Source organism: Sphaerodactylus townsendi, linkage group LG11, assembly GCF_021028975.2.
Source record: "Sphaerodactylus townsendi isolate TG3544 linkage group LG11, MPM_Stown_v2.3, whole genome shotgun sequence".
In the NCBI taxonomy this organism is placed as follows: domain Eukaryota; kingdom Metazoa; phylum Chordata; class Lepidosauria; order Squamata; family Sphaerodactylidae; genus Sphaerodactylus; species Sphaerodactylus townsendi.
In genome coordinates this window covers 38697873-38725814 of record NC_059435.1, presented here as the reverse complement: position 1 = coordinate 38725814, position 27942 = coordinate 38697873, and the positions used below count along the sequence as shown (strand labels likewise).

General features: G+C 39.4%; 1 protein-coding gene across 2 annotated transcripts in view; it reads right to left on the bottom strand.

Moving 5' to 3' along the window:
- The window catches only part of ANKRD28 (ankyrin repeat domain 28), a 98880-nt gene that overhangs the window by 27936 nt on the left and 43002 nt on the right, over positions 1 to 27942 (bottom strand). The window contains exons 1-9 of one of the 2 annotated variants that reach the window (XM_048511772.1): positions 26124 to 27538; positions 25110 to 25193; positions 14292 to 14370; positions 13126 to 13196; positions 5940 to 6140; positions 5286 to 5373; positions 4122 to 4264; positions 2164 to 2376; positions 234 to 312 (exon numbers count right to left, since the gene is read on the bottom strand). In XM_048511772.1, coding sequence (XP_048367729.1) covers positions 234 to 312; positions 2164 to 2376; positions 4122 to 4264; positions 5286 to 5373; positions 5940 to 6140; positions 13126 to 13196; positions 14292 to 14370; positions 25110 to 25193; positions 26124 to 26240 — 1075 coding nt within the window. In that variant the 5' untranslated portion in view covers positions 26241 to 27538. Of the gene's footprint in view, positions 1 to 233; positions 313 to 2163; positions 2377 to 4121; positions 4265 to 5285; positions 5374 to 5939; positions 6141 to 13125; positions 13197 to 14291; positions 14371 to 25109; positions 25194 to 26123; positions 27539 to 27942 lie in introns of those variants that run through there. The other variant, XM_048511773.1, reaches the window with a different exon arrangement.

Here is a 27942-nt window from a genome sequence, read left to right as displayed (position 1 = left end):
ATATTCATAAAATTGACATTTTAAAATAGACAGATATGAGAAACCATTAATCTCGTAAGTGCATCACTCAAAATGTCACACTTACAATTTCTCACATTACAGTGACGGGCATCATTAAGACAAAAGTCAGATGGTATAACTGGGACTCTGTTTTATTTTGCTTAAGCAGTCTAATACAGCTAGCAATCTAGAATTAAAAACATAATTCATAATTCAAAATGTTTTCTTGTTACCATTCTGGATGATGGTTTGAGATCTTGAAAATCTTCCATGGATTGCTGTCATATGCAATGGTGTTTTTCCATCTTTACTCTGGGGAAAAAGAAGTCAACCCATGGCTACCAAGTCATCACATGATCAGCATGGAGAATCAGTCCAATATTGGGTTTTTTTTCTGCATTGTATTCCCTTTCCGGCATCCTGCCAAACTGTTTGGTGGCAGCAAGCCAAAGCAAAACTGCAGGCTCTTCTGCAACACTATTGTCAATGTTGTTAATTGCTGTTACAGCCACGAATAGCAACACAGTGACACACTCTCAAAACTATGCCTTTAGGACATTAGCTTTCTAGATTATAGTGCCAGCAGACATGAACTGACACTGAGCATCATATCCACATCCCAAGCTTTTAGATAACCTTCCATAAATATTAGATTTACTTTTAATGTTTACCAGATCCTCTGAGATCTACTACAAACTTGAGTAATTAATTATAAAAAAATAATCTTTAATGCGCCTATTTTGTTTTGAAGGATATTGCATATTTGAAACAAATGGTCATTCAACCATAAAAACATCCTTGAAGTAGGTCAACCACAATGCATGAAAGGGTTTCTTTATTATTATTATTATTATTATTATTATTATTATTATTATTATTATTATTATTATTATTATTATTATTATTATTATTATTATTATTATTGCTGAACAGCTACATAGCATTGTAATCTGTAGCTATGAATGGTCAATGGTTGTGTAAATATATGCAGGAAAATGTTTGTACACGTAATATCTAGCAATTGTATTTCTATATTTAAAGAGCAATGTTTCTCCTTCTTCACAAATACTGTGATAATTCCATTCTTGGAAATGGGGAATAAAAGCCACGTATACAAAAGAAGTCACAAAGATATCGTAGCCTCCAGATATTGTTTACAATTCTTAGTTTCAATCTGTACTTTTGTATATCTACCCTCCATCATTAAAAACTAGGTCTTTTCTTAGCCTTTGTTGTTCTAACAAAGAATATACTACTGTAAAACTATAGCTGTAAAACTATATAATTTATATGCCACAAATAATCTTCCTATTAGAGAAAAATTAGCCATCTTCCTATTAGAGAAAACTATAGCCATCTTCCTATTAGAGAAAAATTAGCTTCATTTACTTAGTTACCATTTCACATGAATTTTGTTTTAAAAATTGAGCAATACTGATATATCTTTTTAATGTTCACAGATGTATAACACAATATTGTGCACTAGGTTCAGACACGCTATCATACGGTCTGTATACTGTTTCAGCATTCTTTCAGGGTCTCTCAACAATTAACAATTAAACAGTTAAACTCCCTCACGGAATAGAACAATGCCACTTCTTCATGGACTACATTTTGTATACCCTAGTTTTGCTAAAGACAAAGGTTTGTATTCCAGAGATCTGTTTCCTTTGTCCAGGGTGGAAGCTGAGAAATTTCTATAGAAGGTCCCCTAATAAAGCAAATTGTGAAATGTGTAGGAATCTAGAAGAGCTAAATAAACACTCTACCTTGCACTTTGCTCTTCTTTGTCTTTTCCTGCCCACTGGTGTGGCCTCATTTTCTCTTGCCCACTAACAACACACTAACACACTTTCCCAGTAAAAGGCACATCTTGCATCGGGGAAGTCTTTTTATACTGCTACTAGCAGAATGATGTCACAGATCAACTGGGATTCATCACAGTGTATTGTACTACCAATGGGAAATGAAAAGTAGCCTGATAATCAATGAACCAACGTGATTCTGAATATTCCCATCTATCCCACACAATAAAATGTATTAGTTTAAAATGTTGAGTTTCTATTTCACACTATTACATTTTAAAGTAAAATCAATAAAATATCAATAAAACATCATAAGTATTGTTACAGCTTTTAAAATTCACCTTTTAGTTCATTTTACCTTCATATTCACATCTGCACCGTTACGGACCAGAAGTTCTAAACACAATGCTCCATGGGTTGATGCAGCCGCAAAATGTAAAGGTGTAAATCCCTTCTCGTTCATTTGATTTACATTAGCACCACAATCTATCAGTTCATTTACTACAACATCTTGTCCATTGAAACAAGCAACATGAAGAGGTGTATTTCCATATGCATTTGGTTCATTCATCTGTCAGGGGACAATATCATAGAGAATCATGTGCATTTTATGAGATCCTTACTCAGAATTTATATGCCACAAATAATCTTATGAACCATGATACTTATTATACAAGAATTACATTCATTAATTCAAGGTGAATATAACAGAAAAACTGCTCAGGGGACAGGCCATAGCTTTAAACTAGAATACAAATGCAGATGTTTAAATGTAACTCCCATTAAAAGAATAAAAGGTAAGCAAGGATGGGAAAGACTTATGCACTGATTTGCAAAGAATCCTTGTAGGTGAAGGAGGCAGTGCTGGACTAGGTCTTATGCACAGCCAAAATATTCATGGGAAGAGATTATAGATCTCTACATACAGTAAATTGTGTGTATGCAGCCACTTGAAAAAAGTGGGGCGGATTTTTAAACCAATAAATTTAATTTAATTTAAAAATAAATAAATAGGGTTGTAGTGGAAGGGAAGAAAGACTTTAACTCTTCAAGGTCTACTCTGTTCCACTAAATTCAGCTCCCGTGCTTTATTTAATAATTCTTTTTTTAAAAAAACCCAGATGTTCACTTGCCTGTATTTTCTTTAAAATAGTAATAATATCCCTTTTTTTGCCATCAAATCGTTGCTGGCCCATAGGATTTTCAAGGTAAGGGATGTTCAGACGTAGTTTGCCATTGCTTACCTCTGAATTATGCATATTCCTTTGAGGTCTCCCATCCAAATACTTGCCAAAGTAAAGGATGAGAATATGACCAGCCCAAGGTCACTCAACAAGTTTCCATAGCAGAGTGGGTATTCGAACCTGGGTTTTCCAGATCCCAGTCTGACACTTTAATCACTACACCATGCTGGCTCTCCAGCAATACGCACACTAAATTCAATTAGCAAAACTGAGTAGACATTAAAGAATTAAATCTATTCTTCCTTCCCACATGATCCCAATTAAAACCACAGCTATACACGCAAACAAATTATTTTTACTTCTATAGCTGTGGTGGCGAACCTTTGGCACTCCAGATGTTATGGACTACAATTCCCATCAGCTTTTGCCAGCACGGCCAATTGGCAAGGGCTGATGGGAATTGTAGTCCATAACATCTGGAGTGCCAAAGGTTTGCCACGACTGTTCTATAGGCTTATAATCCCTGGTTCCTGTTAACATATTTTCTGGCCCTCACTGTAAGGTATTTTCTTCGTTTTAAATATTACTTAAAGAATTTAGGTATAACTGGTACAGGTGTGATTGCTGAACAAAAATTCAAAGTTTTTAGGTAGTGTTCCTTTCTTCAAAATCATTAAAAATGTACAGAAATAAGTATTCACACCATGATCTCGCAGAGGACAAGATATATAGTGGTATTATTTTGTATGTTGTGATTTGCAAGCCACCTCGACAATGAGGAGAGGCAAAATATGACTCTTTTAATGACAAAGAATGAGAATCTCAGGTACACTGTAAAACCATTAATGAGTATAAGGCACAAAGAAAGGAAAAACAAATAAATTAAAACTCAGTATCCATGATTGTATAGAAGTTTTACAAACTTTTGTTGTTTCCTTCATCCCCCTTATAGTGTGCACGCAATACATTTAAATTTTGTCCACTGTATACAACAACACTAGTTCTTGGAGAAAACATCTTTATGAAGCATAATACACTGTGCCAATACTATTCTTCGTAAGGAAACGCTTCCATATCTTAATGATGTCAAGAAACAATGAGAAACCGTTTAGAATCATCTTAGCTAACTTACATTAACTCCAAGATCCAAAAGATACTTGACTACACTGATCATTCCACTGGAGGCTGCAGCATGTAGTGGTGTGTAGGATTTCTTGTCTTTACAGGTCACCTCAGCTCCATGGGCTACAAGTAGTTTTACTACATCAATATGACCTGAACAAAGAAAATTAATATTTGTATAGCTACAAGCTTTAACTAGTAGACTGATCAGTTAAAGCCTGGATAGATTTTAATCAGCAATTTAAATCAAACAGGTTTAAATAACAAGAGACAGTCATACTTGTTTATTTATGAGGCTAATCCTGGGGTGATTTAATCGTAAATGAAAAAGTATATGTATCCATTCCCTTTTTAAAGCTTTTCTTTCTTGCAGTGGGTGTTAGCTCTTATTTATTAAATACTAACCCAAGGTCACAAAGACCTCTGCACAGGAAGCGACACTGGTAATATACAAATGTATTTAAAATACTTCAGCAAGTGATTGGCAGTCCTAATTGGATCAATAACTTTTTTCTATTCTGTAGAATTTATGCCTAATCATTTGGTCGTATTTTTAATGTGAAAGATCCATGATAGATATGATGGATGTTTTTCAAATGCCAAAGGGAGTATTAGCAGGATTTTCAGACTAGAGAAAGGACCACCCTAGATCACCTATAGTCATATATAACAGAACTAGCAGCCTCTGAAAGTGGTCAGGGATGATCATTTTCATCTTGATGGGAACCCACACCAAGTAAGACTTGCACTTGGTTCTGACTAAATGCACTTTCAGTCTGACTAGATGATTCCTGATCAAGTAAGGAATCTTCACAAAAAAGTCTAAGAGCAGCGTACAAATTAACTGAAATAAAAAGAACAAAATTTAACTCTAGTAGCACCATAACAACTTACAAAATTTTCCAATATATAAGCCTCCATAAATCAAAATTCACTTTGTCATATCTTTCATCCAATAAAGCTTGATCAGATCTGACCAATAAGATTTGATTTTGACAGCTTATAACCTGGAAAAAATTGGTCTACATAGGGACACTGGATGTTAATTTTATTCTATACTACAGACTAACACATGAACCACCTGAAAAAGAAACTGAGAAGTGTGCTATGTATAAATATTTATTCAGAAGCATTTGAGGATGGGAGAAAAGAACTCCTATGTTCCTTTACATACCCATATAGGCTGCCCAGTGAATAGCTCGTCTGTCTTTCTTGTCAAAGGCATTAATATTGGCACCTCTAGACAACAGCAAACTGACCATCTAAAATGAAGAAGATGATTCTGAACTTTAAGGAGCCTTTACAGAAAATTAAAACATAATTCAAGTTGAAAAATTATCACCATTAGTATCAGCAACATTCAAGTTATTTAAATATATAATGAGACATCAACTATCTTTGACAAGTGTGTTTAGTTGTTAAGCCAAACAAAATATTGCCAGCTCAGGAAGTGTACTGAAATATATTAAAAGTGACCATTAAAAGCAGTTTTTACAACCATACAACCCATATAGAAAATCTGAAATATAATCAAACTCCTCAGTCTGCCACAGATTATAACAGTCATTGTTCACTTATACATGAAAACTAAGCTTTAATCATTATGTATCCAATCAGTATTTTTTGTCTATTTGTCAGCAGTCTACCATAATCACTTTTTCAAGTAGAACAGTCATAAGAGTGACCATATGAATTGCAGGTCTCCAAACATGCTACAGAATTAAATACACATTTTCTTTTGCATGAAGAAATGGGGGTTATGTAACTAGCCAGCTGTTTGTGGAGAAACAACCGGTCTGAGGAACTAAAAGTGAGAAGTCATTCATACCTCAACATGTCCACTGAAGGCTGCATGATGTAATGCCGTTCTACCTGCACGGTCTGACACATTTACATTACTGAGAAGTGGCACCAATGCTTCTGCACACTTAACAGCTTTGTTTGCAGCTGCTATGTGTAGTGGTGTTTGCCAGTTTTTGTCACGGGCATTGACATCTGATGAATGCTTCAATAACACCTGAACAGCATCCTAATGTGGCAGAGAAAACAATAAAAATGATACTCTCAATCATCTGCAATACTATAATAACTGTACTAAAATTCATATCCTTCTTGATAGGCCTTCTTTTTTAAAAAAAATCTATCTTTTATCACTTAATGATAAAAATGAAATTCATATCAAAAGTTCTTACATGCTACACTAAAGCAAATCAAAACTATAAGACTAGGCCTATATTATGAATGCTTGTAAGGAGGTTTATTGAAGTATTTCAGTAGATAATGGTAGGATACGGGGATGTGCACTTGGATATAATGAAGCCAAATACATATGCAAATATTACCAATAAGGGTCTCCCAAATAAATCTAGGATTTTTTTGGATACCAAGAAACGTGTCCCCAAAATTCAACAAATATTTGGAACTAGTGGGGCCCGGCCACGCGTTGCTGTAGCTTATTGTGGTGAAATGGGAAAGGAACAGTAGCAGCAAATCAACTGCAGAGGCCAGCAGTACGTGCTCATGCAAACACGCAGCCTGATACTGTGTGATGTCATTGATGTGTGTGCCCGCATTCCTTGGGGGGGGGGGGGAATGGAAAGGCACCCCTCCCACACATCTAGGCTGGCTGGTCATGATCCTTTACCTGGGGAGTAGAAGAAGTTTGGTTGGTGGCAATGGGTGTGCAAACTCTGAAACCCTCTGAGGAGTGATGCAGCCATTCAAAGGGTATGTTCTCGGATTTGCTTTATACCGAGCTTACTCCTGAGTAATGCGTGTCTGGTTTTCTTAACTGTAACCGCAGTATTCAGGGAATCTAGGGTGCCTGGCCCCTCCCTCCCGTCCCTTGCATGTCGCCCCTCACTCTCTTCCCTCCCTCACTTCTCTTCCCTTGCATGCCAACCCTCCCCCTCCCTCCCTTCCCTTTCCCTCCGCTAGGGTGGGTGGGACATATCAAGATGCTGGGCTTCCTGCCTCCCCTCCCTTGCATGCCACCCCTCATTGTCTCCCCTCACATTTTTCTTCCCTTGCATGCCTTTCCCTCCGTCCCTTTCCTCTCCCTCCCTCTCTTCCCTTGCATGCCACCCCTCCCTCTCCCTCCCTTCCCTCTCCCTCTCCCTCGTGTGTATGTGTGTGTATGTGTTTCACTTCCACTCGAGTTACTGCCTATGTACTGTTTTCACTGCTCATATCTGGCCATCTGAGTGAACATTCTAAGCAGCACGAACATTCTAAAAGTGACAGTTACACACAGGCAGCTGCATGTCCTTCACCAGGGAGTGCCAGGAAAAAGGCGTTTTACCTGGGCCAGGTGTGCAATTTCAGGTATGTGAACATCTAAAAACACTCTCGCCTGGCTGACTATAGTGGTTGGGAATTTTCAGAAGAATTGGTCCAGCAGTTACTGAGGTATACTGTCATCAACAAAAACACTGTTAGCTTTTTATATGTATAGATTAACTGGGAATATCAGGGACCAGCATTAGCAGGGTCCTAGGCCTGTTTTTTCCTCCCAGCTGCTTCCCCTGTGTTTGTGTTTCTCCTGGTATCAGCTTCAAGTATTTTTGTTGTTTTTAAAAAGCTTATTATTTGCTGAAGTTGCTGGATTCAAGGCTTTTTGTGGGTGGATTTTTTCAGTTTATGTTGGGATCGATTGGATACTCAATGAGACCCATTGGATGCTCACAGTGAAGGGGTCTTCTCCACCATCAATCAAGGAGGCCATCTTGTTTGGGTTATTCTCCACCATCAATCAAGGAGGCAGGAAATATACTTTGGTCACTTCCTGTATGCTGGTCATAGCTATCTTGCCCCAGTATCTGACTAGCCAAGGATCAGACTCACCACAATGAGACAAGAACAATGAAACCACAACACACACAATAACATGCTGAAAAAACGAACCTAACCTAACAACTCAGGAAGGGACCAAAGCTCAAAGGAATCCTCACAGGCTCTGAAACTCTAGCTTGGAATGTTAACATTGCAATTTTATACATGAAACACATTACTGGAGAAGAATGAGAACAGGGAGGGCCAAGATGGCCTACAACCACCCAGGAGAAGACCCCTTCATGGTGAGTATCCAATGAGTCGTTCTCCTGGATCAGGGGTAGGGAACCTGCGGCTCTCCAGATGTTCAGGAACTACAATTCCCATCAGCCTCTGTCAGCATGGCCAATTGGCCATGCTGGTAAAAGCTGATGGGAATGTTATCTGTTGAACATCAGGCACCACTGGGTCTATCCTAGATATAATTGTAAGAGCCATCTTGTTTGGAGTACTCCCTGTAGAATTGAGTTCTGTTAATCTCCAATAATGTGCTCCAGGATTCTCCTTCCAAAGGAGGCCTGAACAGCATTCAGAGAGGTCAACCTATAGCGCCTCACAAAGAGGAAGAGGAAGCCCCAGTGGCAGCCTACATGTATCTGTTCTAGGGACGTAATGTGTTTGACCAAGGGCTGCATTAGTGGCCAGCGCCGAGGTAAGAGTGAGGCGTGATGCCACTCACAGGGAACCAGTAGACCGCACTGGTGTCAGAACTCCGCGGCCCTCCAGATGTTATGGACTACAGTTCCCATCATCCCCTGCCAGCATGATGTTGGCAGGGGGATGATGAGAACTATGAATCCACTATCTGGAGGAGCCAAGTTTGACTTACCTATGCTGATGGTAGAGCGGTTGGCCTTGTGTGTGCCTCAATGGCGCGCATGCCCTAATGCACTGGAACTACTTGGACCACAGAAGACATGTAGCCTCACCTGCCCTAGGGGGGGGAACCATGTTGTTAATAAACAGGGACTCACATTCTCTGATATCTTCTTTGGCAGGTATGAAAAGGCTCTCCCAAGGGACCAACGCAGCATCCAGGTGAATTGCCATAAGCGTTCCCTGGGATGGAGTAGGGGTTGGAGCAAAAGTTAAGAGGCAGAACCACCTCCCGCGCATTGTTTGTTGGTGTGGTCCCAAACTTCTAAAATAACTATTTTTGTTAATAAGGATAGTGGATTTAGGCTTGTTGTTTTGTATCCCACTGGGATCTGATGGAATACTCGATGTCACCACTGGAATCACGAGGACAACTTGTCACCCACACGAGGAATACGATGGTGACAGAGAAGCGAGGGTCATCTTGATGAAGCCCTACTAGGCCTTCCCAAAGTTTTAGCGATTCAAAGGATTATCAGAGACACTGCTCTTAATCCTTTTCGATGGTTTCAGATTGGTTATCCCAAGGGTCACCTGTGACATCTAGTGGCATCTGGTTCCAGTTTGACCACATGGTTCTTAGCAGAACAAGAACAGTAGGAGAAAAGAAAGAGGCTATTCAAACAAGCGTGACTGAAGGCGTTAACGTAGCCACAACCTCATGTTGTCCAAGTCCACCACCAGGATTCACAGATCTTCCTGGAAAAGCGTTTGTTCACTGGTGCAGGGGAAAGCTAATCACCAGAAACTCTGTCACTAGATGTCATCCTAGATTACTCTGCAAGTTGGTCTCAAGCCCAGCCTTTATGAGCCACTCTACAGCATGTAGGTGGAGTTACTGAAGCGATGCCTCATGCTGTAATGCTTGTTAGTTAACTAGCGCTGACTCAAGGAGAACTGACATTCCTTTTAGAATTGAGAAGTAATGATTATTACTTTTAAAAATCAGTTCTTTATTCTATAAATGAATGGCTGCCAGGTAGCAATTCTCTCTTGCTTACTTTGTGAAAGATTCCAGACAAAGTCTGAATGTATTTTTTAAGAATGTGGCATATAAATATTTGAAATAAATAACTTGTCCAAAATCCAGTTAAAATGTTTGAGTGCACCAAATTGGTGATTTCACTGGGGACAACCCCGTTTTTCTTGGGGGCTGTGGATAAGTGGGAGTATACCTCCCTTCCCACTTGGTCCAACAGCACAGACACTATGGCCCTGACTAAGGAAAGAGAGAGATTGCCCACTTAAGCCTATCCCATTTTTCCGGAGTGAAGCTGCTTGGTGAAGGGAGGAACCTGTCTTGTGGCAACAAACGGAACTCTAAGGAGTAACCGGAAGAAACTATGTTCCGGACCCACTGGGTATCTGTCCACTGGTGACAAAAAGACAGGAGACGCCTGCCTATTGGAATGCCCACATAGCCATGCCTTGTTGCTGGCACCAGAGTCAGGCCAAAAGGATTTACTGGACTGGTTTCTAGCTTCCCAAACAGCAGCGCACCTTCTCCTCATAGACACTCTGTATCACTTTTTTGGAAGCTAAGGCTGCCTTCAGCATTACAGACTGGCAGAATGATACTCAGTTCACTTCTGCATTCTCCTCTAGGTGTCCCTGTTCGGTCTCCACTGCACTGCAGGAGATTTGGGCCTAGTCTTAACTGAAGCCTTCCTAATTTCCAGAGATTTCATTCATAGATTTAGCTTGTGAAGCTATAGCATTCCCAATAGAACTGGAATCTAAATACCTCCATAGACTCCCTCGTCCAATTTCCATGGAAGTCCTTGTATGTTGTGGGAGCTATGTGGTGCCCTCAAGGCTGGGCCTACTGATCCCTCTGACCTTAACTTTTTTTGCAGCCTGAGTACACTCTGATCTTCTGTAGCCTTTATTTAGGGGGGTTTATCCAGTCGCTTCAGCCCTGTCACAGAGCTCCATAAATCTTACTGATTCCTTCCTGAGCCGTCGAGACCTGTAATACGTTAGCTGCACTGACAGGTTGGGCCTCCTGCGTTTTAGCAACTGGCTTTGGGTCAGAATCAGCCCATTTGACAGTTTGGACCTTTTTTTGTTGGGAACTGAGCGTGAGGTTTCTGAAACCTGCGACACTGATATCTGGAATGTCCTTCCTGAACAGGAGAAACAGATTACCAATCCCTTCTTGTGTTGTGAGGGTGTCTCCTGCCCTCTGAGTTATACACAGGAGCCAGCCAGTGATCCCCTATCCCTCCTCTTACGAGAGGGGAATGGGGGGGATCTGGATCTAGATGAGGAGCCTTTGCCTGTTAGGAGGAGGGAGGGATGGCTGCAGATGCTTAGAGACCTCCTTCCTGATGGAGGAACACATTAAGGCTACCAGCCGGTGATGGGAGAAGGTGATCCACTCCGAAGGAATGGCATATGCCATGTTGCTTTCCCTCCCCCTCCTCTCTCCCTCTTGCCTGGAGAATCCAGCTAGATTGGAGGCCTCTGCCACAGAGGCATCCACCGGCTGCAGTGTTGGAACACCGGCAGTGGAAACGGGATCAAGGCGGCAAGATGACCTGCCGTCCTCTTGATGCCTCCCCTCTCCCATTGGCTGCAGCCACGGCTCTCCGCCCTTAGGCGCTCCCTGGCACCCTGTGCAGGGGCTGGTTGAAGCCGTCGACCCTGCGTACTGGAGAGGAGCAAGGCCTGCTGGCTAGCCCATGGCTGCTCTGGGACCACGGCTCTCAGCTGGCGCTCCCTGGCACCCTGTACAGGGGCTGGTCGGCGTCTTGCCGACCTCTTGCAGGAAGGCGATGAGTGAAGAGGCCTGCTGACTAGCCCCATGGCTGCCCTGGGATCAGCCAGTGCGCACTTCCCTCTCAGCCACACGGCTGCATGGGGGAGAGCGGGAGGCTTGACTGGCAGGCCTGGTCACTGCCCTCCATGTTGTTCTCATGGCAGGCAGAATCCCTCCTTGTGAGGAAAATGGGCATAGCATACAACAGCTGAAGGGAAGGCTTTTTTGGCAGGAAGAGGGAAACATAAGGAGGGCAGGGACCACAGACATAGAGTTACAAGGAAAAAAAGACTACAAACTCTCACAGACACAGAAAGGAGTTTTGGGGATCCAAAGAACATGAAGCCTATCAATAAGCAAAAAGCCTGTTGAATTTGCTGTACTCCCTGACAAGGCAGGAAGATACTGGGGCAAGATAGCTATGACCAGCCTACAGGAAGCGACCAAAGTATATTTCCTGCCTCCTTGATTGATGGTGGAGAATAACCCAAACAAGATGGCCTTCACCAGCCAGGAGAACCTTACATTTTACATAGGTTGAGATGAAGTTTTACACAGGTTGAGATTCTCAGGTTTTACATATGTTGAAACTCTCAGGTTTTACATAGGCTGGGCTTAGGAGGCACTTGTGATAGCCTTCCTATGGAGAAGATTCTCAGGTTTGACATTTTTTTTGGTATTCTTGGGAAACAATGGGGTATGGCTGAGGGGACCTTGTTCAAGGGGCCAAAAGATTGGACCTGTCATGAGCCAGCTGCACAGGACCCAATGGTCCTCAACTGGCTTGGAATTTGGGGATTATTCAAAGGGCAGACACTAGCATCTTCCCTGCAATTTTAATGTCAATACCTTTAAAAATAACCAAGCCCCCCCAAAAAGGTTCCTCACAGGAGATAATGGAGCTGAAAAATATCAGAAACACCCCCTTCCTCCAAGTTCCAAACATCATACCAGTATTAGGAACCCAGGAAATTGCAAATACCAATTTTTTTGTTTCCATTTATCTGGACCAAAAAAAATACTAATTTTCATCCCTAGTGGGATAAGGAAATTTTCATTCAGTGATTCCCTGCTATTAGCCTCATTTGCCTATCAAAAGCTCAGCTAATGCCTGTGTCCAGGATGGATTTCCCTCCCCCCTGGACACAGCAGCAGTTCACCCAGTCTCTGACTACCTTACTTCGCTTTAGGTGCCAGAATAAAAACCTTCCTAAAACCTGATGCTTAGGAAGAGTTCCTGGAATATCCTCCTCGTGAGCCAGAAAGCTCGCACTATCCTGCAAGCAGGAGAAGGGAGATGGGGATTCTTGCCATATCTCTTTCTCTCATACATACAGACATACAGTATATGTTCAAGGGTAGTCTGACCCTGAGGTGGTGGCAAGGAAAATACCAAGGTTGTATCTTGGGGTTACAGCAGTTCTGTGACAATGCCATGCAGCACACAACACTGAAGGTCTAAGAAATACATGGATCTTAATAGACGTGTTTTATTACAGATGGCAAACATATAAAACAGTGAAAACAAAATTTTAAAAAGACATACCTCACTACAAGATGCCACAGCTCTGTGTAAAGGAGTTAACCATTTGCTGTCTTTGGCATTAGCTCTAGCTCCTGCAAAGAAAAAGAAAGATTGAAAAGCCAAACTAACAATTTCCTACAGATTCTTTTTCAAAAGTATATGCCTAATCAGGCTACACAAGCTAACAACCAAATGGCAAAGAGTAATCAATGACCCTCTGCAATCTAATTAAAAAACAAAACAAAAACAGGGACAGGAATTTTAAAGGAAGAATAATAAATTATTCAGTTCTCCCATGTTATTTTTTCATCCTGAGACTGGATTCCTGGGATTCTGGGGTAAAATAAGAAAGGAGAGGAGACAGTGAATATTGCTCATATTAGCCCCCAATTGCAAAGACAAACATGAGCCTAGAATATTGACGCATTCTACCAATAATAATTTAATAAGTTTCTATCTATCCTAAAATATTTCAAAATGCATATATAATTTCTGTGTAATCTAGTGTTCCTATATCTTCAGTTTAAATAACTCATTCACTGTCACCCTCTCAATCTCATTAGCAATCACAAGAAACAAAAAAATGTTTTCCATAATGACCCTACTTGAAACCCTGCTCATGTGGCTGGTTCCTCCTGAAAAAAAATCAACAGTAATTCTGTTGAGTCACTTGCCCGAACACTTGCCGGAACTTCTTTCCTGTTTCTTGCTACAATGAAAATATGCTTACTGAAAAGCTGGCATGTACCCTATTTTCTATCATAGGAGCAAACTGAATAACTTCTCAGTGGGGTGGATCCTACCCAATTCTACTACTCCACTGAGCAAAGTTTTTTTCATTGATTTGTTTCTTAAAATATTTATACTCCATCTTAGATTCAAGTCTGTTCTCCTCCAGTCTTCCTCCAACTTAAGTGGCTCTTCTGTTCGAGGAAGAGCCAATTAAGTTGGGAGGAAAATCCACTTAATGATGGCTGTACCCATGACACTAAGATAAACTATGCAACAAGTTCAGTAATGTTACTGATACTTATATCTCAAACAATACTGACTGCAAAAAATCAGTTTTATCTTTAACCAAAAATATGTAAATGAAATCAATGTTTTAAGTTAGGAAAACATGCTGCTAAAATTAATAAAATGCTGTTTCTATGCATGTTTCCTCCCCTTCTCAAGAAGAAACATACCAGATAAAATAAGTAGCTCAATAATTTCTGCATCTCCCAGATAAGCAGCAGCATGTAAAGGAGTCCTCTTTTCATTATCCTGCAACAAAGAGTCTCAGTAAGTATACAATTTCCTTCTTTCTACAAGATACTTATTAAGGTATAAAGCACTCTTCTAGTTCCCGTATTTTATATTTAGAACAGGGGTAGGGAACCTGCGGCTCTCCAGATGTTCAGGAACTACAATTCCCATCAGCCCCTACCAGCATGGCCAATTGGCCATGCTGACAGAGGCTGATGGGAATTGCAGTTCCTGAACATCTGGAGAGCCGCAGGTTCCCTACCCCTGATTTAGAAAGACAAGTAAAACAATGCTAAATATCACAAGTAATAATTACAATCATTCTTTTTAAGGTATTGTCAAAGGCTTTCACGGCCGGAATCACTTGGGTGCTGTGTGAGTATTCACGGAAGCTGTATGGCGTGTTCTAGCAACATTCTCCTGGCGTTTCTAAGCCTGATCGCGTCATGTTTGGCTGCAGCATCTTCAGAGGATCTACGATGTTGGTTGTAGAAAGGTACAAGTGGAGTAGTATATCTGTTGGAGTGTCAGTTGGTGGAAACTCTTGTCTGTGAAGTAACAGCCAGGTCAATAGTTGAGGGGGCATCTGAATAGGCACAGTATGAGTAACAATGAAGCCTGGGAGCTATAGCCTGGGAGTAACCCTGTAGATACTTCATGGTCATCCAGCTACACACAAAACAACAGGATGACCATAGACAAAAGAAACAAAGGCCAGGATACTTCTATTCAGATGCTCCCACCAGTGACCTTGCTATCTACAGGGTTACTCCCAGGCTATAGTCTTCATTGTTACTCATACTTCTATTCAGATGCCCTCAACTATTGACCTGGTTGCCGCCTTTGTTACTCACAGACAAGGTTTCCCCACCCACCCTGGACACTCCAACAGATATATACTCCACTTGCTTTCCCAACATCAGATCCTCTGAAGATGCCAGCCACAGACGCAGGTGAAACGTCAGGAGAGAATGCTGCTAGAACACGGCCATACAGCCCGGAAACCACACAGCACCCATTCTTTTTAAGATCACTTAAGGCAGATTATGCCCTCCCCAACCAAAAACCCCTTTAAGATCCATTTTATAACACATCAGAAAAAAAGTTAATATTTAACACAAAACAATGAAAAAGAAATACATTGTTGAGAGATCTGTTGCTGAAATAGAATCTAGAATGTCAAGCTTCATAATGAATTAAAATTCAAACATAAGACTTCATAGTGTTTTATGCCACCTCTAGCAGAAATAAAATAAAACCCTTAGGTCCAAGCAACTGTTAACAATGACTTAAATAACACAGGACTTGTTATGGTATCTTCTTTCAATTCTCTGATAAACCTGGGCCACTCACCCTCTCATAGCCTAAAGCCAACTTACCTCCAAGGGTTGTTACAAGGATAAAGAGAGCCATTAAAAAAACATATGCAGCCCTGAGCTCTCTGGAGAAAAAATAGGGTGAAATTCTACCGAGTAAACACTAAGAACTAAGGTGGCCACATTGTGATTTTTCATTTTGGATGGAGACCAATCTTAAGCTGGCTACTTGGAAGCAAGTCCCACTTTATTCTGAAGGGGGGTTAATTCCAGAAAGGTTTTTCTTAGGATTGCAGTCTTAGTAGCCTACTGGGTTATGAAGGGACCTTCTCCACCATCTCTTGAGCACAGAAGACAAAGTTGGCAAGAGCCAGTATCCAATAACATTCAGTAGACAGATTTTGCTCCATAATAAGAGGTGCCTACTCTTCAGCACAGGACTAGCTAAAATAACAAATAGTTCATACCACCCACACAGCATTACAAATTTCTCCCATATACCATTTTATACTCTATTTTCAGTAACAGTTAGTCACTTCAAAGTGTATAGACAAAATGGATCATCTCTGCTCTGACCCATTGGCTGTGAAGCAAAACTGTGGCCCTGCTTGAACTAGCACCAAAGTGTAATACGAAGAACTCCCGAACCACAGATTTTCAGAGCTCTTGCAAAGTTTCTTTCAGAGGTACTTCCTCTTAACTTCAACTTTTTCTGACCACTAACGTAATCTAGACAAAGACTTCTTCCTTTTCTGAATCCCACAAATTTTGCTACACCCTAAAATATCAATCAACATTCCACTGTATCAGTAAAGATTTGTACTGAATTACTTGCTTATCTAAAGTGAATTTTACATATGTTTAGTGTCAGTAATCAAAGCTGTACAATTTGAACTTGGAAGGTCTTCAAAATTCCTCCTGATTTTTCACTGTAGTTCTGTTAGGTAGGCACTAGGACCCAAATGAAGCATTCTAAAACAGACGGTCCAGCATGTGGCGAATGAAGTTACAATTCTGTTTTTTTCTTTTAGTGAGACAGAGTATAGTATTTTTCCACACTAATTTATTTTAACTGTGTTGCTTCTAATGGCAATTGAGGCAACCATACAGCTCTTTTCAAATAACCCTTCAGCCACTTTCTACTTTCTGCTGCCACTGCTGCAGCCAGATGCATAGTTACCATATCAAAACAGCAAAGATGGAGCACTCACCTGTTGCTTCTCCCCAGCAAATCCCTACAAACTGCTTACTAAAGACAAGCTGTTGCTCAAGGTTGCCAGAAGTCTACCCTAGTCTAGTTTCACCCATACAGGCCCACAGGACTTTAGTGAACATGGACTGGATGCTATAAGGTTATCTATATGGCAAGTGACAGTTTTCCTAGGATTCAGAAAACTGGTATACTGTCTCTCTCAAATGTGTATGATTCACTTGCAAGTCTGAAGTAATTGCATTTTGCCCAGCTTGGAAGACTTTCTGCCAAGCTGTGTAGGAAGGTTGATCTTTAAGCTCCAAGAAACTGACAGTGGATTGCTAACAAGAATTACACCCTTGTAAGTTCACTGACTTCACTAGAAGATCATAACTTTGCAACTGTACAAACCCTTAAATGTGTCCCACTGCTGCTAAAAACAAGAGGAACCATCTGGGTAGCATGAGATAGGCCAGGTCACATTGATTGTGCCCATTCTCTTACATATGGCTGAAACTACGTTCACAGAAATATCACCTTCAGAGTTACTGTAAAGAAACCGGTTGGATAACTAACAGGTTGCTTAAGTTGAACTATACCCATTAAAAATCTCTTCTGGAATGTTTTTCACTCTTAAACAAAACTTCCTCTGTTTTTTGGCCATTGGCCTTTTTATTACTATAAACATGTTACTTTCTCTTTTTTAAAAATTATCATCATCATCATCATCATCGTCGTCATCATCATCATCATCATCATCATCATCATCATCATCATCATCATCATCATTATTATGTTTGTATACTGCCCTCCCCCCAAGGGCTCAGCTGTTTTAGCTGTTTTACCATATTCTACTGATCTGAATCTGCTTCTGTGGAAGTTAGTGAGAGATTAGTTGCTGACACTTTTGCTGTACATAATTTATCCAATATGTACCCAGTTCTTTATTTAAGGCCCACTGAGATTTTAGTGTGATCACTTCATTGGCAATGTAGCATGAGAACAACAATGACATTTCATTGTCATCATTTTACGATGAGTTCACATGAAATAATGTGAACTTAAAATATGATTAAAGTGACCTTGTACAAGTAGATTAGCAGTTACAAAAATCCAGAGCTTTTTTGCCAGATAAGTGTTCAAGAGAACACACACATCTTATGTTTGTTGTTGGTGCTTTCTTTTGGCATGGAGTTTCTAACGATTAAGGACTTAATTAAGAGCTGCTTTTGTAACACATGAAAAGAGTATTCTCATTGTTCTTGTAATTTTGTGGCTCTTTTTTATAGTAATTGCATAACATGTTCAGTTCTGAGCAGCATGTGTCTGTGTGCCAAAACACTCCGCTTGTGGAAACTAGGTCTTGGGATGGCACAATTTATAACATGTGGCATGTACCGGTATAATCCAGGCAGACACAAGTTTTTTGGTAACTTTTACTCAAATTACAAAGGAAGTTATCTGAGCCTCCAGATTTGTAGTCTACAGTAATATGTTATAGTTCAAAGTAAAGTTGACATTATTTCCTGCCTGGTCATGGAGGAGAGACTTACAGGCAACCAAGTAGCTTAGTACAAGCCGAAATAACTGCACAGAAAAACCCAGGGTCAACCCCACTGCACCACAATCTGCATTAAAGTTCTAAGGGAGGGTAGTGAGAAAAATGGAAAAGGTAATTTATTTAACCGATTAAAATGCAGACTCTGTCTCAATAACCTTTTCACTGCAGAAAATGCAACCATATACAATCGAAGGAATGCAGTTAAATGAAAGACTGATATTCACTATCAGTAGTCAAGGGCTTGCTCAGGGCACACTTCTTAGGTACTCAAACATTTGCAAGGCTGAATCTAGGGCTCCCAATCAATTATTTTTAAAATCTGGAATTATTTTTTGAACCGAGTAAATAATTAAACAGTATCAAATCAAGCCAAATTTTATTTCATTTTCAATCCCTTCAACCATAGGTTGGTAGGATTATAAATAAAATGAAAACAAGAGGATATAATAAAACGATAAAAACTAAGATCATTTTAAAACATATGCAAGAAAGCTGGCTACAGCTCTTACCCGACCCACATCTTTCAAAAACAACAATCGCAAAATAATATAATTACTGGAGCACAAGACATCGAAGTTAATAAGAGATCCTAATACGTCACGCCTAGCTTCTGTAAGTAGAGGACAGTGTAACAGCACTGAATGAAGTCAGTAAGATACATACATTGCAGCATTCCAATGATGAAAATTTTCAGGATTCTGTACTATTTCTTGTTAAATAAGAAGCAAAATCTACCACAGAGAGAAAAAAAAATCTGCATTTAATAGTCTCTTTTCACAGGCCAAAATGTAAGTGCCAAAAGGGTTCAACAATATCAAGTGGGATTTTTAAAGCTTGTATCTTTCAACAACAGATCTTCCAATCATATCAGAGACTGTCATTGTTTTTCCAAAGTTCATTTCCTGTCAGATGTTGCCATCTGAAATGGATATTGCTGTTTAAGATTAACTCAAAGCCCCTTCATCATGTTTCTGTCCTATCTGGCCCCAAATGGGGATGCAAAATGGCTGACAGAAGTCTTCTCTCCTCTTTTTTTTTTTCTTGTGCAGATTAGATTGAGTATGTGACTGGCGCAAAGTCACTCGCTTCATTACAAGTGTGGATTTGAACCTGAATCTCTTCCATACCCTAGTCCGCCACGCTAACCACTACACTAGGACTGGCAATGAATACAATTCAAATCAGAGCCAGAGGGATTGGGGACAATTGTGATAATGAGGCCTTCCCCTTCTATGCCATTCTCCTAATCAACATTTTTCCTTCCATGACTAAGCACAACCAACAGGGATGTTTTCAGTCAGTCACAGGAGGACTTAACCCTTCCTTTGCAGTGAACTTCCAAACCAATTCAAATCAGATTCTCCTTCAGCTGCATTTTAGGAATATTAAAAATTAGAACAGCTAATCACAGACAATCTAATACTCAGTTTGGGCCTAAATGAGCTAAAAATACCACAGAGTTCTGCAGAACTGGAGCATGTCCACACAGACTTTCAAGTCTCAGATGGAGTGAGTGAATGCACCCAATCAGTGTTATACAGACAGTTCACACTTCAAACAGCAGCTTTTTCAATGAGAATGAGTGCAAGTAGCATAAGAATGCTGTACAAACTGATGCCTCTTCCTTGAAGTATCTCCTGCTTGATATTTGGTCTGATTTAGCTGCAATCTGGACATACCAGTAGAACACTACAGAAGCCAAACACAGAATGTACTATAATATCCAACAAATTAAATGCCACATGAAGGACATAAGACCATATTGGAAAGATTATGAGGAATAGGTATAGAGGTCAAGACAACTTGTACAACAACAAAAAATGAATGTCCACTGCCCTTGACTGATAAATGTTCATTACATGTTTATAGACTCTTTCATGTTTCATTATGCTTGCTGCAGTAGCACTCAACCATATTGTGCTGTGAATATACTCCGCAGGTGACATTTTGAATGCTAATTGGCTGGTCCAAGTTAAAGCAATTTCAGATTCTGTATTAGAATGTTGTGGGTGGTGAGAAGGGCAAATGCAGAACTCTGAAGGAACACAGCTAGAAACAGCAACTTTTGATTAATAAGAAATGACATTTATGGATGCCACAGACTGAAGCATTCCTACCAGCACACAACAGGAAATTCTTTCTTCCCTATGACAACTGTGCTTGTGTGTTCCAGTTGCAAAAAAAGGACTCTCAGAAATCCTTTTAAATAAAATTAATTCTTTTTTAAAAAATTGAGAACAAAACAATTTCAGTTAATTAACTTCTGTTCTGTGCTGTAGTAAACCTATATAGATGGTACATTTGTATTGGGTTGCGCTTAAGCTGTTGTATACAAATCAGCAGTGAGCACTGCTCAACTTCATACATTAACATTTTTAATAGGAGCATGACTGCACTGCATTTACACCAAAACGACAGTAATTGAATTAAATGCATATGTTTTCAAAGACCTGAGCTCATGTACTGTACTCCATGTTCCAATTACATCCCATAACAACACACATTTGAATTATTCTGTGTCCTGGTTGTCCTATCAAATACACTGCAATGGGCCCAGTTCCAAAGAACATGAAACCAACAGGAGTTTCACAAGTAGAACACATGGATCAGTTGGGCAAACTGATGTATTAAAGTGGACCAGATGTACTGCGGTGGACCCGGTTCCAAAGAACACGAAACCAAAACGAGTTTCACAAGAACAGAACTAGGATCAGCTGTTCATGAGCTAAACAGCTATTTGTAGACTACCTACAGTTTTGAGTTTCTTTGTACTTTCTCCATCATTTAAAACATGGTAATTTATATGTGACAATCGTTTTAAACAGATTGGGAACACTTGCTATTTTCCCATCATCTGGTTCTTTTGTATTTAATTTTACATCATGGAAACTACTGTAGCCAACATTTACAACAAGACCATACATTTCAATCAAATCAGGAAAAATGGACAAGTGCCTAGTAGTAAATTCAAGGTTTTTCTGTTTATGTACTTTTTTTTTTTTTTTGGAACACGGTGAAGGAAGCAAGTGTACCCCCCTTGCACGCAAACATTGCTTTGAGCACATTATTTTTTATTTATTTGTTTGTTTGTTTGTTTGTTTGTTTATTCCACTTATATACCGCCCTCCCCCGAGGGGCTCATTAGTATACTACAATTGCCATTAAAACATAAACTTTCTGTGAAGAGTCATCTTATGAAAAATTTGAATTCGGCTTGTATAATATTAATGTAAATACTTGGAGGGATCTGCTACAATTTACCTGATAAATGCTGAAATTACAGACACAGCAGAATGTTAAAGCAAGAATTTCAGGATGTAAAAGGAAATGGGGTGACCACCTCAGACAAGTTCCCCGGAGAAGTAGCATAGAAGTTTTCCAAATAAATATCTTAATTTCCACTTTGCTATTGCAAAGTACTCCAAATATATCACATATAATAAAGCAAACTCACGTTACTAAATGAAAAGAAATATTACTATATAATTTACTGGCAACTTCACAATTAGAAATAAAATGAAAATTAAAGATTGTGTTGGAATCAGCAGTAGTATTGCAGTGGCTATTTTTTAAAAGGTCTCTTTCATACAGGTTGTTTATTAATAGAGTTTTTATCAGAGTTTATACAATGCAGAGTAATAAACTACTGGTTTCATGCAAAAGAAGGCTATCTGCCAAGATGTCCTCCACCTCCAGGAGAACAGTAAAAACTGTGTGCATCAACAGTAATATTCATTTGGGTAAATATGGTAACTTTCCCACTCTGCTGCTGCTGTCGTAGAACATATATGGTCGTAGAATACATATATAGAACATATATGAAGACAACTATACCTTTTCTCAGGAAAAGATGACAATGTGATTGTGCATGCTATGGTGGAAGTCGCAGCAGCGTACAATCACATTGTAAAGGAGAGCAGATTCTATTTTAAGTTAGAAGAATCTTACTTATGCACCAGGTTTGTCAAAACCATTATTGTCTGCATTGATAAACATAGCATGTTGATTCTAGTGGGTTCTCCAGGCTGTATGGCCGTGGTCTGGTGGATCTTGTTCCTAACGTTTTGCCTGCATCTGTGGCTGGCATCTTCAGAGGCACATCACAGAGGGAAGTCTGTTACACACTGATTTCCCTCTGCGATACACCTCTGAAGATGCCAGCCACAGATGCAGGCAAAACATTAGGAACAAGATCCACCAGACCACGGCCACACAGCCCGGAAAACCCACCAGAACTAGTTGAATCCGGCTGTGAAAATCTTCGACAATACATAGGATGATTTTCAAAAAATAATTTTAATGGTTGCGGATGGCTATTAGCAACACTTTGACTTTTCCACAGCTGTGCCCACCATTTTGTTTCCCACAGCAGAATGGAGCCTAAAAAATGGTAGGGCAACTATGCAAAAACAAAAGTGTTGCTAATAGCCATCTGAAACCATAAAAATACTTTCCAAAATTCTATGTTTACTGGCACAGATAATGATGGCTTTGACAAAGTTGGCACATAAGTAAGATTTTTTAATCTTAAAAGAGAATCTCGGGGGGGGGGGGACAGGAAGATGAGGTGGTTTGATCTACATTCTCCTGTCATCTTTTTATGAGAAAGAGTTTAGGACAATCCTCTACTACATACTTTATTGAAAATGAGCCCTCTTTTTTTTTTGGAAGGCATGGCTAACTCTTATGTTGCAGATATAGAATAATACTATAACTATTCCACATAATTGTATACACCAGAAATATTGGATATTAGAAATATACTTATTTTAAAGGGCCAATTTGAGATTCTAATGAGGAGTTTTGGTGTTGGAGCTAAGTAATTTGATTTTCATGATGCCTTTTTAAACAGCCAACACCCAACATTTCAAAAATTATTCAGGATGCAATGAATGGATCTGTTGCTACAAAATGAGTAAAAATGACTTAATTCAAATTCAATTCAAAAATGCAACTCATGACTAATTCTAGTCAAGCTCAATAATGACTCAAAGTTTCAAGCAGAAAAAGTACAAAGACTTTCTTTAAATACTGCATTCCTTGAACTGCACTCTGCAGTTCAAAGTGTATCTTTGACACCTTTGTGCAAGCACACACACCATCTGGCCATTCTGATGCATTCCTTAAACTTAAGAAAAGAGTTTTGCCAGTGAACTACGCTTTGCATTAAATACTACCTTTTCCTCATAAGCAGATGTAAGTAAAACAGTGCAAGTGATTTCATTGGACGGCCAAAGTTTCTAGTGTCATGTAGCTTGACTTTACTTGGAGAAGCCTGGAAGGATCCCAGTCTCCACTCTTTGGCTCCTCCCTTTACTTCACACAGTAGAAGTTAATTATTTACTTATCATTCCTTGGCAAATCATTGCTTGCCATTTTGTTATTAGTTCAGATTTAAGATCCAGGGGCAGGAGAGAACTAGCTGCAGTAAACCCATGTATCTCCTGTATTCGCACATCATCTGTAACCAGATTTTCAACTATGATTCTTTGATGGAAAGATGTACACAAATGTGAACATTTTGGCTTAACTAGTTTTGTGAACATTTTTACATAACTAGGATGAAGTGTGATGTCCTAATGCAGTTTTAGAACATGAAAAGTGAGGGAATGCCATCTTCCCCCCTTACTCAGCTGGCCACCTCACCTGTCTACACTGGAGCTACCTCCCCCTGCCTGGTATTTGTGGCTGCAACAGCTCCAATTTCTCCCTGCCCACTTGCAGCACTGTTGCGTCCATCCACCTGGCTCATTCGGCAGCAGGTAGCTGCTCCTCCCATCTTGTTATGGCAGCTGAGATCTCACAGCATAGTGTTATAAGACTTCAGTCTCTTCCTAAAAACATATTTTATTGAATGTATTGTCGAAGGCTTTCAGCCCGGAAACCACACAGCACCCAAATATTTTATTGAAGTTTTCCTGCAAAGCAGAGGGTCCCCCCAAGTTTGTAGAAAAACATATCATCTGTGTAACTGGCCCATTCTTTTTGGGGGGGGGTTCAATCTGCGCGGGGGGGGGGGAGGTAGGTTCAGAATTAGGAACATGATGACAAACCAGAACAATTCAACTATATTCCAGTCCAGTAGCACCTTAGAGACCAATAAAATTGTTGGGGTATAAGCTTCATCAGAACACTTCAGGAAATGTGATTCAGTTTTCTAGTATGCTAATACTCAAAGCCTTTGATATTTCATTTTCTCTCTCTCCCTCTTTGTAAGGGGCAAAGGTGGACAGGAGAGCTGAAATGCCAAAATGGATGATCAGTCTAAGAAGGGGTCAACATTGGGTGGAAAAACTGGATGAGATCCTTCCGCCCCTTTTACTCAATCTCACCTAATTCTTCTGCTTACTACTGCTCTCATCCCATGTGACTTTTCTAACTATGATCTGTAGTGATGGACACAGGGAATTTTCCTTCCTTTTTCACCAACAGGAAAACTTGGTTCCTGGTATGGAGTGGAGAAGTCAACGTTAAAGTTAGTGATTAAAGTCAAAGCAATTGCTTGAAATGTTTAAAACGCATGCAAAATCTGGACACCTTCATAAAAATATAGAAGAAACCTAATAGAGAAAAAAATAGCAAGATTGTTGATATATGAAATATAACTAATGTTACAAAATTTCTGTAAAGATTCTCAAATGTAAAGACAGGACAAGTCAATATTGCATCTGGGAATAAGTCTTTTTACCTGAAAGTTGACATCTTCTTTTTTAAAAATTAGTGCACGAACTTCATCAGGGTCCCCATTAAATATAGCTTGAACAAGTGGTGGCTGAAATAAACAGAGGAAGTATTTTAATTTAAAAGTAGCATCTACTTTGCTATTATTATTACAAACTACTGTTAAACTACATGTAATCAAAAGATTTCATGTCATAATACTGTTTAGAAGATCTGTCCAAATATGCTTTTAAAATGTTGTCTACGTAACATATATAAGCACAGTGCTAATTACCAATATCTGATAAAAAGGATGTCAAAAGATAAATGTTATATACCATGAAGTGTCAAACATTTCCAATGTATTTTATTTTTAAAATCTAATCACTTCTCTGTTTCACTGAACAATGAATGCCCCTTGCACATTTTTAAAAACGTGACAGACAATACGGAAGCACAATGTATCTAGATGATCTGATAAATATGTCCATTCCAAAAATATCTGCCAACTGCTAATCATCACCATGAACCTTTCCTGTTTGACAGTTGTATCACTGTCTCAAGCTATTTGATTATTAAAACCAGATTAAATGGAGCAAAAAGTATTTCAGACTCTGGAACTGTTACAAAATGCTACTGAAGTAGCAATCTTGCATTTATCACATGACCTATGGTCCCTATATTTTAAGAATGGGGTTCCAATATACAGATACCTCATGAATGATCAAAACAGCTGATTACTGCAGGCGTCAGTTTAAATGGGAAAAGATAGAAACTACTGCACTGAAAGACATTTCGCAATAATAATAAAAGCTTCCTGCCAAAAAATACTTTTACATTTTTCATTTGAAGCCAAAAAAAGCAGCTACCTTCAAAGTTTATCTTTCATTATGACGAAAGTTAGACACAAAAATGGAATATTATGTTTACCATTTAAACTAAAGAGCAACTACAGTTTTGCATATTGATATAATTTTGTGACATCTCAATGAAGTTTTGTATCATAATTATGAATTGGACACATTTAATAAGACCCTCTTACCAAGACATTTCCTGAAGGTGAAGGAAGTAGAGATATCCTTTCTTGAGGCAGCTTGGAAATATATGTGGGAGATTCATCCTCTACCTCCTCCAAAACAACAATACACACTCGACTCATTCGATCCGTTGGAAGGTAAAAACACCTAGATTTTTAACAGCCTTGCACCAAGCACAGACAAGGCAGCAGAGAAAGTTCCTTCCTTCTTGAACATAATTTGAAAATACTACTACTCTGTTTTAAATCTTTGAATGTAACATATGATTATGTTATTTGTCAAATTCAGCAACCTGAGATGTTCAGCTAATGCTCTCCAAAAATATTCTACAAAATAGAAATTCTTCTATTGCTTCATAGTTTTCAATCTACTAAAAAAACCTCTATTCCATCAATATTTCAGAAGATAAAACAGTATATGTACAGAAATTCTGTACCTTTATAACCAATTTGCTTTTGTTTAATTTCTACACAGATATCTGAACAGTAAAATAATTGTTGTGGATGACACCATTCTGCATAGAACTGAAACAAGAAACAATTGCTCTGGCAGAGATTATCACAGCTCTCCCCACTCCTGCAAGGTCACTCTCCAGTTAACAGTAGCAGAATTTCTTCCAAAAAAAGCATACATGACTGTCCTAAACATTCCAAGTCATAATAATTCTGAAGCCAGCAACTATCTCGTTTCCTAACATCAGAAATCCTCCACACAAAATGCCATCTATTTCTTAGCAGCTATTCAGCACTAGAGCTCCAAGGTTGACACTTCTTCTCCATGTAAAAATCCCTGCAACGTAGAGCTAAGCTGCAGTACATTTACATGTGATGAGTCAGACAAAGGACAATGAAACTCAAATAATAATATTGCTTGTTCAGTTCAGATTCCCCAACACAATGCTTCACTCCATCAAGTCACAAACCCATTTCAGCTCATTTGTTTTCCATCATCAGGCTGTTGCTCTAGCTGCTTCAACGCAGAACACACATACAAGAAATAAACGCCAGGAACAGCTTCAGCAAAATAGCAAAGCACAAGAGCTTGAATTATTGCTTTAGACTTTTTTCTGCAGAAGTAGTTCATCACTCGAGCACTTCTTTTGATCACTGTGTGAATAGCCTTCCCATTACAGCCTTCATTCAGCCGAAGGTTTTTTTTAAAAAAATGAGGGGGAGGGATAAATCAGGTTCCACGCATCATCTTTCAGCCAACTTCTTTATTCGAAGGTCTGTTTCTATGCCAATCTGACAGTTCTTCAGGTTAAATGCTCTGTTTATCCAACTGTCGTCATAAAATGGAATTTTGGGGCAGCAAATGTTGCTGCAAACAGTTTTTAAAAAGCATAGTGCCTTAAAAGGTCATTACAAAACAAATTAACACAACACAAAATCACACCCGCAGCAGTATTCCAACAAAGCAATAGTCTAAATAGCACAGACTGCAGACCCGCAGGATGAAATGCCTAGTAATGCTCACATGTTACACTTACCAAAGCACAGAGCTACTGCTCTGGATGCAACTTCCTGTAGCGGGGGAGGAGGGGAAAGCAGCTTTTGGGCAGCCTTCACAGTCAGGATATCCACGCCAGTTGTGTGACTAATTCAGTTCAAACGTAAAAAATGACTGAGCCTTTAACATTTTCCACTAAAAGCCACAAGGAAACTCCTATACTGGCACTGCTGACTAACAGTGTAGGAAAATAAACAATTCCAAACATTTAACTTCTTTCATATGTTACTGTCTTCTCACAGAATTCACAGAATGAAGAGTTTGAGGTACTTCCTGTGAAAATCTAAAGCTTTGTTATCCTTTATTTAGAAAAGG